At 42.6% G+C, this 14,182-nt stretch overlaps 3 protein-coding genes across 5 annotated transcripts; 2 read left to right on the forward strand and 1 right to left on the reverse strand.

Annotated features, from left to right (window-relative positions):
- Positions 1 to 211: 211 nt before the first annotated feature.
- On the reverse strand, positions 212 to 5,335 carry LOC144025805 (uncharacterized). Of its 2 annotated transcripts, none has more exons than XM_077532143.1 (5): positions 5,132 to 5,335; positions 3,837 to 4,155; positions 2,702 to 2,961; positions 2,201 to 2,312; positions 212 to 1,588 (listed from the first exon to the last, which is right to left on the reverse strand). In XM_077532143.1, exons 2-5 carry the CDS (start codon positions 4,126 to 4,128, stop codon positions 555 to 557), a joined length of 1,698 nt encoding a protein of 565 aa, XP_077388269.1. In that variant the 5' UTR covers positions 4,129 to 4,155; positions 5,132 to 5,335; the 3' UTR covers positions 212 to 554. The 2 variants fall into 2 exon arrangements, with proteins under 2 accessions (XP_077388269.1, XP_077388268.1); XM_077532142.1 differs by having other exon boundaries at positions 2,702 to 2,964.
- A 1,136-nt stretch (positions 5,336 to 6,471) lies between these two features.
- Positions 6,472 to 8,764, forward strand: mif (macrophage migration inhibitory factor). The gene is made up of 3 exons (XM_077532154.1): positions 6,472 to 6,694; positions 8,237 to 8,409; positions 8,512 to 8,764. Exons 1-3 carry the CDS (start codon positions 6,587 to 6,589, stop codon positions 8,576 to 8,578), a joined length of 348 nt encoding a protein of 115 aa, XP_077388280.1. The 5' UTR covers positions 6,472 to 6,586; the 3' UTR covers positions 8,579 to 8,764.
- A 773-nt stretch (positions 8,765 to 9,537) lies between these two features.
- LOC144025807 (uncharacterized) lies at positions 9,538 to 13,191 on the forward strand. Of its 2 annotated transcripts, none has more exons than XM_077532145.1 (5): positions 9,538 to 9,633; positions 10,524 to 10,815; positions 10,904 to 10,986; positions 11,751 to 11,841; positions 11,946 to 13,191. In XM_077532145.1, exons 1-5 carry the CDS (start codon positions 9,553 to 9,555, stop codon positions 12,866 to 12,868), a joined length of 1,470 nt encoding a protein of 489 aa, XP_077388271.1. In that variant the 5' UTR covers positions 9,538 to 9,552; the 3' UTR covers positions 12,869 to 13,191. The 2 variants fall into 2 exon arrangements, with proteins under 2 accessions (XP_077388271.1, XP_077388272.1); XM_077532146.1 differs by lacking the exon at positions 9,538 to 9,633 and adding an exon at positions 10,146 to 10,259.
- Positions 13,192 to 14,182: the final 991 nt, after the last annotated feature.

A 14,182-nucleotide genomic window follows, 5' to 3' on the forward strand; every position in this document is an offset into this window, starting at 1 on the left:
TAAGGTTGACTTCCACTTTAAATAAAGAACTATATAAGGCCATGTATCGTCATCCCTCATGTACAGCAGTTACTTGAGGTGACTGGTGGTTCATTTGCCTGACTTCCACATGGGCAGAATAGATTCAGTCCACACTCATGGACTGCTGATGGCTGTCTCTCAATTTGCCGTATAATTGGCTGGTGACATTTTTTTTTTTATGTGAGAAGTGTTCTAATGGACTGAAATGTTTATTTCTCAATGCAGACCATAGACAGATATACAAAATACAGCCATTCCTTTAGTGAAGGGAAAATGTCCTCTTCCAAGGGAGTTAAGTGTCAATACAAACATAAAAATTTACATTTTTTTCTTTATAAATAAGTACAAGCTTTATACAAATATGAATAGCTTCAGTTAAAATGACAGCTTGCCGTCTAGCTTTTAGCCACATAGGTTCCTTTAAGTCAGTTAATGATCTTCTTGTCAGAGTTGAACTGCAAACCACTGAGGGAAAACAAGCCAACTAAATTCTACCACGTTGAGTTCAAAATCTGCTCCTTCCACACAACTTTTTAAAAACATTGGTGGCTTTTCAGCTGCTCCACATCGCGGAAGTTCCCCCCGCAGGCAGAGCACTGCATTGAGGCCTTCTCGCCGTTGTGAATCAGCTGGTGTCTCTTTAAGTATTCCACTCGGCTGAATCGCTTCCCGCACGCCTCGCACCCGTAAGGACGTTCGCCCGTGTGGATCCTCTGGTGACGCTCCAGGTTCCCGAGACGGCTGAAGCTGCGGCCGCACAAGGGGCACTGGTGCGGCCTCTCGCCCGTGTGCACCAGATGGTGGCGCTCTAGGGAACGCGAGTGCGTGAAGCGCTTGCCGCAAATCTCGCAGCAGTGCGGCCTCTCGGCGGCGCAGGCGCACTCGTGGTTCTTGAGCGCCCACGCGTGGCTGAAAGTGTTTCCGCAGTGGGCGCAAGGGAAAACGTTCTCTTCGCCGCCACTGTTCTGTAAATGGGCGCCACCTAGCGGGCAGGGGTGCTCCTCCATCTCAGCTTCTGACGTGAAGCCGCCCCCACACTGAGGGCAGAAGTGGAGCAGATCGGGGGCGTCCTCCTCGCCGCCGCTCTCCCCTGCGCTTCCCGCGGCGGACGGGCGCACGTGCTCAGACTCCCCTTGCTCCGCCCCGTCCTCGCCACTCAGAGCCGAGTCGCTCTCTCTCGTTTTCCTAAACCTGCCTGTCCCGAACCCCCCCGGCCTCACGCGGCCCTTCGCGCGGTCTTTCACCCGGCCTCTGCCTAACTGGTCCTCTCGCTGCAGCGTGGGCGGCTGCGGCTCGGCATCTCCGTCCTGCTCCATGCCGTCCAGTCCGATGTACTTGGGAGGCAAGCCTAGCTTACCGCCTAACACAGCCTCCGTCGCAGGGCCCACGGGCTGGGAGGCCGTCATGGCGGCCTGCTCGCGGCCTCTTTCGGCCCTCAGCGCCGACTCCAAACCCCTCAGCTCGTCTGCGGTCATACCGCCCTCTGATTGCTCCGCCGTGCCCACGTCCCAGTTGTCGTCTTCTTTCTTGGCGGAGGTCAGGGTCAATGGACGATTTGTCAGGTCTCCTGAGAGGAAAATGAAGATGAATGTGAAAAGAAACCACAAAAAGTTAGACAAAACAGTGACCACTAGGACCATTTTCATAATGTAGTAATTCGAGATACACTGATACCAATTATTAGTGGTCAAGGATTCTGATAATTGATATTTGGAACTGAACAGGGTTTGTATACTGTACCACTGTACTGCCTGTTTTCAATGTCACCCTCCTCCAACACAGCTGACTCGAATGATGATTTCATCAACAAGGTTCCCTACCACTGTTGTACAGTAAATTAACTTGTCAAAAAATTTTAAATATCTGAAATGTTAAATTTTCACTTGTCTTAACAAACAAGGTGCAGAGATATTCCGGAGTCAGCAGCATTTCTAATAATATTCACTGAAACTTTAAATAAAGACTTCCCTGAAGTAAACACAGTTTTAAAATTGTCTATTATCGGCTGTCAATTTTAAAAAGAAAAAAAAAGGATCAAATTTTAAGTTCATCCTGGAATTTCACCCAAAATGCCCAACTTTTTATGAGTAATGGGTACACTTCTCGTACCACAAATGATTATATTATGCAGGTAAACATAATGCTGTGGCTGGTCCGTGTATTCTATCCTGTTAGTTACCTTCACTTGGGTCTCTGGACGTATCGCGGAAGTTGCGGTTTGGCCGCTCCATCTTCAGAGCCTCTTTGATCAGCCTGAGAGAAGCCGGCTGATATCCCTCGTTCTGAGGAAACTACATGGAGAAGCACAGAACAATTTTCAGACCACAATTTTCCAAGCCACATTATTAAATAGAAGCATGTAGAATTTGTTTTTTCTATAGCGCTTGTCATTATTCAGGTCGTCAATGAAATGCGTGTGATATCTTCACTGACTTCTGATATTTAGAAATGGCTCTATTTATTGTAAGACAGGTGGCATATTATTATGCTTGGAATGCTTCTGCACGTATGCGTAGGATTTTTATTTGGACATAGACGCTCAGTGCTGTTGTGAAACGGATCGCTCCCATTCTGATATGAAATGGCTAGTCCTCCATTTGTTAACTACGCAGCCGCACTGTAGTGAAGTTGCGAAGCAGCGTCGCTGTTCCGCTTTCTTCTCTTCCTCCTCATCCCTCACCTCCTCTTTGATGCTGGTCGTCTCCTCCCCCTCCCCGCTGAGGCTGCCCTCCCCTTCCTCTTCTTGCACCATGCCTTCCTCATCCTCGTCACCCCTGGGGAGCTGGACGAGGTACATCTGCCTGGAATCTTTCCCTCCTTGTCCTGGTGCCATCACTGCTGCTGCTGCTGCTGCTGCTCCTCCTCCTCCTCCGCCCTCCTCCCACATGCCTCCAGGCCAGCCTCTGCGATAGGCTGCTGCGGGGCCCTTCTTTGACTTGCCTGCTGAGGAGTAAAGAAGACGTGAGGAGAGGATAGACGGTGCAATGCGAGGATGAGGAGGAGTGAGTGGGAGGAAATGATTGGCGCGCCAGGAGCGACGGATGAAGGAGTGAAAAAAAAGGTGTGGGTGGGGTGAGACTGAAGGAGGAAAAGGGGAGGATTGGAGTGATACAAGTGAGTGGAGCGAGTGAGAGAAGGGCAGAAATGAAGAGGAGAAGTGGAGAGAGAGAGCACTTAATTGCTGTTGTGCTGGTGGAGGAGGAGAGGAAGAGGAGTGTGCGAAAGACGTGACGAGGAAGCGAAGCGCACAGGAAGGGAGGAGGAGAGAGGGGGCAGGGCAGTGGAGGAGGTGGGGGAGGAGGAGGAGGGAGAGCTTCAAAGCTTAGAGAGAGGAGGGGGGAGGTAGCGGACGGAGGAAGGAGGAGGAGTGAGGAAGACTGTCAAAGCAGAGGAGAGAGGGGGAGGTGGAGGGGAAGGAAGAGGAGGAGGAGGAGGAGGGTGGGAGAACGTGTCAAAGCACAGAGGAGAGGACGGAGGGAGGAGGCTGCGGAGGATAAGGAAGAGGAGGAGGGAGGGAAGAAAGAAGAGGGAGAAGAAAAGAGTGTCAAAGCACATAGGGGGAAAGAAAATGGAGAATAGTAGTAGTAGGAGGAGGAGGCGGCAGAGGAGGGAGGAAGCGGGCAGAGGGAGTAATAGGCGGAGGATGAAGGAAGAGGAGGATGAAGAGGGAGGGAGTGATGAGCTCTTGCCAGATGGTTTGCAACAAAACAAGTGTCTTGCTATAAGCCTTCCTATGAAGCAACATCCCCATTTCCAACCATAATTATCGTACTGCCAGAATCACAAGATGAAAAAACAAAACGAAAAAAACTTACGTTCCGTCTCAACTTTCCGTTTGTGTCGCCCTCCCTCTTCGGCCGCAGGTCCGCCGTTGCGGCGGCTGGCGGCCCAGCCGGCGCCGTACATGCGCTCCGTCCTCAGCTTGTTCTCGGTGAGCCTCAGACGCAGCTTGAGAGCGTCGTTCTCCTTCCGGTTGAGGGAAAGCTCCACCAGGTAGTCGGCCACCGTCTCCTGGAACAGTTTGGTGATTTCGCATACGGACGCCCGGATGAGGCCGTCCATGACGGCTGTCAAATGCGTCTCGAACGTGGTCACCGATTCCTCCATCGTCGCAGGGATGGGTTGGGACTGAAGCTGGACATGATGATGTGTTTGTTACCATGGTAACGTTAAATACAGTAATCAGAGACAGTCATATAGCATTGGCAAAAACACAAAAGTACCTGACGCCATCTAAATGTGTTTCGTACCTTGATTTACAAATGGCTTAGTCTTAGTCTTTTTTTTTTTCTTTGTGTTGTGAGCCTAAAACTGAATTGTGTAGCGCTAAACAAATTAAAAAATCAAATCAACAAAAAATTAAAAGGGAAAAAAAATACATAATTTCAGTCAATCGGTAGGATTTTTTTTTTTTTTATGTATATGTATCATATTGATTACAATAGTGAGAGGTTCAGTGCCTAAGAAGTGCAGGCCACATGTTAAATATCATAGTTTCATGAAACATGAAAAGTTGAAGTGATAAAGCCATTTGCCTACATTATTGTTGCAATATGATTTGACTTGTTTACGCCCCACTTGTTTGGTTGAATTTTATTACTATTTGGTAATGAATACATAAGACTTAAAAGTGTTGAGTAAATTAAAATTTTTAACATTTTCATGGGACATTGAAAAAAAATTGCATGTTAAACTGCAATATTTGAGGGGGGGAACTATCTGGTGGCATATCAACAAGACAAAAATTGGTGTATCTTCAGCTACTAATGGAATAGGTAAAAAAAAACGGTTAATAGCTAATTGTGAATCGTAAAACATGATTACTGTTCTATAAACAGTAATACAGTTTTTATATTATGTTTTTGTTACAACCATAAACGTGGTTTTGTCTATTGCTACGATATCACAAATACAATATATTACTTATGACCCGTTAGTCCGTTCATTAACTAAAAAATTCCAGGATATATCAAAAACGGAGCATTCTAGCGTCAAGTATTCGAGTGGAAATGTAATCATGCAGAGAGGATCTGCAACCACCGCGTAACGTAATGTAACGTTACGGAGTGGTCAAATTAGCCAGCAGGCTAATTCGCCTTCAAATACGCACCTTGTGTTAGATGCTTGTGGTGAATGCGTGAAATTCGCAGAAAGGCAGCTTGGGTTCAACGTTTTAGATGCAGGACGAGTCCAATTTGAAAGCAAAGGAAGACGGCGACAAAGGAAAGCGCCATCTAACTTCTGCGCTTCTTCCCACCCCGACTGTTTCCCCCCTCGCCTACCTCAACGCTGTGGAAACTGGAAAGATGCTTGGGGACACTGCGCGTGCTCAGTAACGTCATTGCCAAACAGACGAGAGCAATCGCTCTAAGAGCACGCAAAAACATTGATTGGGAATATCGTTCCTGTCGATTTGAGCCCAAGTCTTGTTTTATTACAAACAAAATTACATATATTAAGATAATGCTGATTGTTGGTGTCTTGTTTATCGTAAAATTGCCGTGTCACCTGACCCACGCCGGACAGTGGCGCTATGGAGAGGTTGCGGCGGAGTTATTTTAAGACACAAAAAGGCCGTCACGTTGCACTGACATTAAAATGTCGCTGTAGGTGCTTAATTATACATCGACGTCGCCACCATCTTGGATGTGACAAATTAATTTACTGCTTGGCGAGGTACCAAACGTTTTGCACTCAAACTCAGCTCTCATGGGAGTAAAACGATCAAATGAAAAATTATTGTATTAATTGTGTTTGGCCACTTTCAATTTAATGTTGTCAACATTGTTTGCGGACTTTGTCGAAAATATAATTAAAGTTCAACAAACTATATAGCTATCATACACCTGTCACATTTTAAACACGTATTTGCCCTTCGGAAAATACTGGACAAATGAAATGACACTTGACTGTAGTCAGTGAAAACGTGTCAATTTTCTGTTGCCTTAAAGTACCACACGGCGATTAATGTCTAAAACCACTGGCAAGAAAAATGAATAGCCTTCACCCCTAAGTGAAAATGTAGCGCCACATTTCACGATCCTGTTATTTCACACGTAGTTTAAATAATAATAATTACTATTATTTAAATGTTTATCGTCCTAGCAATAGTGTGACATTGTTAGATGGAAACTGCAATTTCCTATAGATGCTACAAGATGGCAGCAAAACACCCACCATGAGAGAAGATGGCTTTAGCCCGAGTAGTGAGCACAAACATAAACAATAATGGAAGATAGCTTATTTGGAAATGTGCTTGGGCTCACTGTAAACAAAAATATATAATCATCGATGAAAAGTAACGTAGCTATTTCCCTAATATGAAACTGCAAGTAGTTTGTGTGTGAATGGGGTTGTATAACATGAGATTACGGGTAGATCTGCCACATTAAATATGGTGGACGCGTTGACGTATTGCAGCAACGGCTAACACACTCATTTTTTTTTTAATCTATGTACATACGTCTACGGCTTCGTCGCACTCTACTTCCGGAGCCAATTGATTTGCCAGTCAGAGTTTTGTTTTGTCTTTTTGAAGAAACGTGAGATTCTTTAAGTGGAAACCATGCCGATGTTTGTAGTTAACACAAACGTGGCTAAAGGCAGCGTGCCGTCGGCTCTGCTAACAGAAGCGACCGAGGAGCTGGCTAAAGCTACTGGCAAGCCTGCGCAGGTATGACAACGACACACTCGTTCCACGACATGCTCATGCAATGCCATCCATCCATCCATCCATCCATCCATCTATCCATCCATCCATCCATCCATCCATTTTCTGAACCGCTTGTTCCTCACAAGGGTCGCGGGGTGTTGCTGGAGCCTATCCCAGCTGGCTAAGGGTAGTAGGCGGGGTACACCCTGAACTGGTTGCCAGCCAATCGCAGGGCACACATAGACGAACAACCTGTCCATTATCGTGCTTTTCTATCTTTTCTTTCTTACTTGTTTCTCTTTTCACAGACACAGTAGATGTGTCTTTAATACGTGCAATAATTAAATGCAGCGAAACTCCACAGGAGGTCTCATTGATACATTTTATTTTTGTGAAAATACATCCCGATTGTAAATAAATTTTAAGACACTGGAAGAAAAATGACATCTAGCAAATGTACTTTATGCACAGGAGTCATTTTAGGCAAATATTTCAGGAAAAAAAAAGAAAGCGGAACATGTAGATTGGTCGTTATAGCTAATTGGGCCACTGATATACTGGACCTGCCCGTCCGAGTTCAAATTTGGGTGAATGTGGCCCTTGAACTAAAATGAGTATGTCACCCTTGATGGCTAAAAAAGATTTAGTATATGTTGAGAGAGACACGACTTAAGAGCATAATTATTACTATTTAAAATATCTTTGGTGTAATCAATCATCAATCAATTAAAAAACAAAACAAAAAAAACAGTCAATTCAAAGCTTAGTTGATAACATTTGAAAAGTAAGTTGGTTATCAAAAGAGAGCAATGTGAGGAAAAAAAAACACTTTAGAGATGTTCAAGATATACACATATTTAGGAATCACTTTTACTACAGCTTTAGTTACACTTTATCTCAGGAAAACTAATTAATACAATCGCATGTTTTTGTATTTTGTGCATGGATTTCAAGTTTCACACACACAAAAAATGCATCCATTCTTGAAAAACCCATCTATCATTTTGTACAGTGAACGAGTGACAACATTTTCATGGCTGAAGTTGTATTTTATAGTGCTTCATAGTAGGGATAGACCGATTATCGGCCAGGCCGATTATCGGTGCCGATATCTGGCATTTTGACAAATATCGGCATCGGCTATTTTTGGAATCTGAAGGCCAATAAAGTTGGTAATTTCACTGAGCTTTTTAATTTTTATTTTATAATTAATAAATTAAAATAAAAAATACATAATAAAAAATAATGTAATTTATTATTCTTTTATTATTATCAATAATTTTTATTCTTATAATAACCCTGGAAGCTCACTGCAAATTTTGTTATAATTTTTTTAACAAATCTGTTAATATAGTATAAAAGGATTTTTCTTTTTTTTTTTTCTATTTTAGTGCAAAGAATATCGGCTTGAAATATAGGTTATCGGCCTCCTTGACTACTAATAATCTGTATCGGTATCGGCCTTGAAAAAACCATATCGTTCTATCACTACTTCATAGCACGTTTTTGATACAATTAAATGATCTACCTATATTTTTTTTTGTCTGTTTTTTCATGCATCAGTACATTGCTGTGCAAATCAACCCAGATAAAATGATGATGTTTGGAGGGAACGGAGACCCGTGTGCACTCTGCTCCCTCCACAGCATTGGAAAGATCGGCGTTGCTCAAAACAAGCAGTACTCTAAACTACTTTGTGGACTGCTCAACAAACACTTGGGCGTATCTCCTGACAGGTATGCAAACCAATTATCATGCATAAGATGGTGGTGATTAACATGCACAATTGTTCTCGCCTCACTTTTTATGTTCACAACCACTCCTTATGTCTATTTCAGGATTTATATTAATTTTGTGGACATGGAAGCTTCCAATGTGGCCTGGAACAACTCTACTTTTGGCTGAGATGTTGGTTGAGGCCCCCCAATAAAACAGGTTCCAGCTGTAATGAAGAGTTGTAGTTAAGAATGGCCAAGAGGACATAAACACCTGATTATAGCTTGTCGAATGACCTTATAGCACTTGTTTAGTTCATGAAGATTTTCACTGAGCTTTCCCCTCTTCATTAAAGCACATCTGGTAGTACAGAAATGTGTTTGCTCACTGTCTTTCCTGGAGTGAAATGTATTGCTCATCTCACGTGAAGTTTTTTTGACCAACAAGTAAAAAACAGGTCACTGGCTGGAAATGTGTTGGTGGACGTCAATAAGAACCTGAATTCACATTGGCCTCTGACGACTGAAGCCATGACTTGTGTTATCACTCTGACAAATTCTGTTTGGTTTTCATTGAAAACATTGTTACAAGTGCTGTTTTTAGTAGCAACGTACAGAGGTTAATTACCGCAGGGTATTTTATTTTATTTTTATTTTTTTGTGATAGTCTTTGCTTTCAGTTCATTGTTCATGGTTGTGACAATATGAAACAGACAATTTTTTGAGTAGCACTTAGAGATAAGATACATTTTATAGTCACATTCTTACCAATGAAATGTGCATGTAGTGCTTCTCCCTGACTTATTGATTTGCCGTGGGGACAGAAAACTTAAAAAGGCCCAAGAGAAGTCACTGTATTTGAGTTAGGCACTCTTAGTAAATGGCAATGCACATTTTGATTATGTCAACATTTGTTTGAAAGGCAGTTGGTGTTTGCAAAGCTAAAACAAGATATTGACACAAGCCATGATGATATGTGTGTGCACAGTCTGACTTGACAGCCAACATGTTAACCGGGCTGTCTTGGCTCCGTTAGTGCCTTGTTGGTTGAATACATGCAGTAGCCTACTACTGTTTAAAATGTTGGACAAAGAAGCATAGGCCTACATTTGTCCAATGATTGATACTCGAGCAGAGCAATTCAGAGCTCACAATCAACATGCCATGCACGTCTTTGGAATGTGGGAGGGGACCGGACAGGAAAGCCGAAGCCTGGACTTGATCTTGCGTCGTCAGTACTGGGAGGTGAACGTACTAACCAGTCATCCACACTACATTAGAAACTTAAATAGCCAACTTTCTGTTCAAGTACAATCATTTTATTTGAAGACGAATAATCTTATCTCAATTTAAAATCACCCTGAAACAATTCAAACAGTAGATAATGCAAAAATAATAATACAAAAATAATAATTAAAAAAACTAAAAATAAAGTCATGACAAGGTCAACAAAGGACGCGGGGTTTGGTGGCAAACGAACAAACAAACAAAGTGATGAAGGGCAAATGTAAGAGTTGTATTTATTACTGCTGGAGAAGTAGCATACTGTAGTTTCCACAAATAACCCCACTTTTTTTCATTAATTTTTTTTACACGTGTGTATATATATATATATATATATATATATATATATATATATATATATATATATATATATATATATATATATATATATATATATATTTAAATAATAATAATAATAAAAAGACACCTATTGTTGAATTTAGCTATATTCTCGCGAGATTTGCCTGTCGCGACACACTTCAACCTTCCTAGCTTGACGGACGGCTCGAGGCTGCAAGCTCACGCACGCAGCCGAGTAGCTCTCACTTTGGATTTAGGGTGACACGATAGATGATAAAGAACCAACAGTGGGTTATGAAGTCTCCTACTTTATACATGTATTTTCATTTCATGTTCTTAAACTCTCTTTTTATATGTTAGCCGACGGTAGCTAGCAGGCATCGATTGTGCCACTGGTTAAAGTTGGATGTGTAATACCGATGCCTTCATGTATAAATTGTGTTAAATAGATTTAATGAAACTGGAATTTGGTTAACAAAAGTAAAAATAATAATTTAAAAAAAGATGGTGGAAATGACCTAGTTTAGTGTGTCAACGTCGTATCGTGGCAGATTGTCAGCTGTCAGATCACCTCATCTTCGAGGTGTCAATCACCTGACACCATGGACAGCGTGCGCAGCGTCTTCCATACTAAACTGGCCGCAGTCATGGAGTCTCTGCTTGCTGCTGCCGTGTGCGAAATCGCCAAGATCTTCGAGAACAGCATATGTGAGCAGCAGGCGCAGATATCCAGCCTCATCGCCAAGCTGGAGCAAGTAGAGAGGAGGCAGAGTACCATGGCAGGAGGGGGCTCGGCTGGCGAGGAAGGGGACACCTTGAGGCCAAAACGCCTGACGGAAGCAGGTAGCCTACAGGAATTCAGAAGCTGCCAAGATTTGCTACCTACATGTTCTCTTTGGAATTATAGAAGGAAATGCTGTGTTTTACACAGGAAAGGAGCCAGATGGTGTTGACAATAACATCCTGAGTGAGTCGAAGGAGGCCACAGATTCTATATCTTCAGTAAAACAAGAGGTTTGACTGTCTCATTTATAGTAACACATTTAAGAGTTTCAAGTTGAATAAACGTCTGCATTTCCCTGTGGAATCTGAATTTCCATTGGTTAAAATGCTAGACACATCACATCCTGCCAATCGCGCTCATCAAAGTCTGCGTCCATGCTGACCGCTGACCAGACTACAACCTGGAATACAGTACTTCACAAAAGCAACTTTGTTTGCATCATTTACTAAAAACTTTTTTTAAAATCTATGAGTGATGCAATAAATACAAAAATAAGGTGAGTGAGGAGTGTAATGGGCAAAATAAATCTGTACCAAATTTACCTTCCTGGCTGGTGCAGTTCCTTCTGCACTGAAGCAGTTTTATTTAAATCTATTCTAAGATGATTATTTTCACTTGTCTAAAAAAACACAGACTTTCAGTCTCAAGGTGACATAATGCCACACAGCTCCTTTGAAGTGAGGACGAGGCAGAATGTTCACTTCTCAGACATGATGCGGAATATAATGGCGCTATGTGAAAAAAATGTGATGTTAACCATAATTAGACATGGTGAGTTTTTGCACGACAGCGACGATGGGTAAAGAAATTGCTCTGTTGAACTCTTTTGGAACATGGATATGTATTACGCAATTAGAAGATGCGCTGTGGGATAAATTGGTTTTCAATGGCCAATGCGTTTTCGCCTTTTCTTGTTATCTATTCCTAAGTGGCAACTTCTTAGTAGCCATAACATGCATGTACATCTTGTACATTTTTATGTGATGAATCTCAGCCTCCGTTGGGGTCTCAAGACTCAGAGGAATGTGTCATCACAGACCAGAGGACGACTGATTCGCTGACTGACGCACACACTAAAACCAAATGTAAGAAGCTACTGGAATCTTTGTCAAAGCGTTCATCAGATTATAGTATTTTCGAGAATAAGATTTTGTTTCAGTTAACATTTTCCCATTTGTGTTGTCCGTAGTGCCTCATTTGGATCAGAGGCCTACTGAAGACCACCAACCACAACAGGAAAGAGCTTCCCCCCTTTTTCTCACCACCTCCAAGATTGGTCGTTGCTCCCCAGGACATGAAACCAGCCTGTCCCAGCCTAGGCAATGTTTGCCTGTTTTGGATGACGCTCGAGGTAGGATGTGTGATCAGGAGGGCTTGCAGGTGACAGGCACCAGCTGCTTTGTTACAGCTGGCACGAGTACCAGCGCTGACATGACTTGCATCACTGAGGAAAATGACCCTTTCGTATCCATGGAGCACAAACCAGAGAAACACAGCGCCGATCAAAAGTCAGAGCTTGGCCTAAAGATAGAGCAAACTGAGGCTCAGCAGCATCTTTCACCATGGAGGCATAGTGATGACAGGAGTGGCTCATTTTGTCACACTAGGCAAGCCTTATGTAGCACCAGAGACCCCCTTCGCCGGCAGTCCAATTCAGAGTCAATGAAAACGCGACAATCAAGCCTCCTGAGCCGTAGTGGAGCTCCCAGCGGAGGGAGCGGTCGCCCTTACGCCTGCCCGTACTGCGCCAAAACCTTCACCTACCCCTCCCACCAACGCAGACACCTGTTACGCCACACAGGCGTCCGCCTGCATCCCTGCCAGTTCTGCGACAAGAGCTTCCTCACCCCCTCGGAGCTCACCGTCCACACTCGCACGCACACCGGCGAGCGGCCTTTCGGTTGCGTGCAGTGCGGCAAGCGCTTCGCCCGTAGCGGCAACTTGCGAGCCCACCAACGGGACGTTCACATGCGCAAGAGGCCCTTTGCTTGTGCCGAATGTGGGAAGAGGTTCGCCCACAGAGGGAACCTTAGGGTGCACAATCACAGAGTCCACCAAGGTGATTCGTACTACATGGAGCAGCAGCGGGAACCTGACATTGCCCCCACTTAAAACCAAACCAAACTGCATCTGTTCACTTTGACTGACTTTCTCATATTATTTTACATTTAAAATCTGACAAAATCAATGTACCTGTTGTCTGGAGTCTTCTCAATGTTCCCGTTAGGTTTCATTTTAATTGTACTTTATTGGATGGAATCCATTGTTCCACCTGGATCATTATTAAGTCTCATTTCTTCTTCCATTTGTGAAAAGAAAGTACCTAGCGACTTCACTGTTGCTTACTTAATTTTGGCAAATAGCATGCAAATGTTGGTAAAATATATGTGCAACATACTGAGTACTATTGTACAAATAAAATAGATTTAATTTCACAGACTGTTGAAAAAAGGAATTAGTCCTAAAGTAAATATTATTGTACGTCAACCTGAAACGTTGTTGACTGACCGCCTTAGCGCTGTCACCACTGGGTGGCAGCATTAACACACAAGCACAATGACTCTCAGCCCGTATTTAATTTGCAGATGTTGCCGTCAGCATGTTTCCCTATGTGCCCTATTTTTCGGATATTTTTCCCTGACCTCTGCATATATTTGCACGATTGTCAGCATCAAATGTCTCTTGAAGTTAGTCTTGAAGAAAGTCCAAGACCAAATCATTGTTTGTGTGCTTGATTTCTTCATGTCATATACAGTACATGAATACTGTACTGACAAAGTATTTATTTATTTATTTATTTATTTATTTTTAAACTTACAAAAATAAGTCCTGGTGCAACCACGTCGCAATTACAGCCTCTAGGTATGTATTCAACTGGTAGCAATGGGATGTGTATTTCACTTGGGCATAGATTGTGACTAACTGTATGTTTCTCTCCTAGTCTGCAGAGTCCAATTGGCCCCACCTGTCTCCTAAATAGTTATCTGTCCAGAGGAATGGGAAAAGAACAACTCAAAAGTGAGAAAAACATATTTGATTTATTTAATTTAAATTTTTTTTTGATGACTCACAGCAATATGTGTGAGGACTGCAACTGTACATCATTGTAGGATTTGAATTGCTGCTGTTTAAAGTTACAGGTTTTTCAACCATTTAATGCACAGCAATGTACCATATATTTGGGATATGGACAAAATACACGAATACATGCAAAATATGTGCTACTGTATATTTAATTCTTGATAATACTTTTCTCAGTGCAGGACTATCGTAATCCAACCACAAAGGGAATGAACCAAACAAATTAACCTCATACTGTGATTTTATTATTCTTATATATATATATATATATATATATATATATATATATATATATATATATATATATATATAAATATATATATAGAGGCCTACTGACGTTGTGTT

Source organism: Festucalex cinctus, chromosome 9 (genome assembly GCF_051991245.1).
Source record: "Festucalex cinctus isolate MCC-2025b chromosome 9, RoL_Fcin_1.0, whole genome shotgun sequence".
Classification (NCBI taxonomy): Eukaryota; Metazoa; Chordata; class Actinopteri; order Syngnathiformes; family Syngnathidae; genus Festucalex; species Festucalex cinctus.

Coding starts and splice junctions, on each gene's coding strand:
- mif (XM_077532154.1), top strand. CDS start 6,587: ATGCCGATGTTTGTAGTTAACACAAACGTGGCTAAAGGCAGCGTGCCG. Junction 6,695..8,236: donor CTACTGGCAAGCCTGCGCAG/GTATGACAACGA, acceptor TTCATGCATCAG/TACATTGCTGTGCAAATCAA. Junction 8,410..8,511: donor TTGGGCGTATCTCCTGACAG/GTATGCAAACCA, acceptor TGTCTATTTCAG/GATTTATATTAATTTTGTGG.
- LOC144025807 (XM_077532145.1), top strand. CDS start 9,553: ATGCACGTCTTTGGAATGTGGGAGGGGACCGGACAGGAAAGCCGAAGC. Junction 9,634..10,523: donor TGCGTCGTCAGTACTGGGAG/GTGAACGTACTA, acceptor GTATCGTGGCAG/ATTGTCAGCTGTCAGATCAC. Junction 11,842..11,945: donor CGCACACACTAAAACCAAAT/GTAAGAAGCTAC, acceptor TGTTGTCCGTAG/TGCCTCATTTGGATCAGAGG.
- LOC144025805 (XM_077532142.1), bottom strand. CDS start 4,128: ATGGAGGAATCGGTGACCACGTTCGAGACGCATTTGACAGCCGTCATG. Junction 2,965..3,836: donor ACGGAAAGTTGAGACGGAAC/GTAAGTTTTTTT, acceptor TTTACTCCTCAG/CAGGCAAGTCAAAGAAGGGC. Junction 1,589..2,200: donor GTCCAGAGACCCAAGTGAAG/GTAACTAACAGG, acceptor TTTTCCTCTCAG/GAGACCTGACAAATCGTCCA.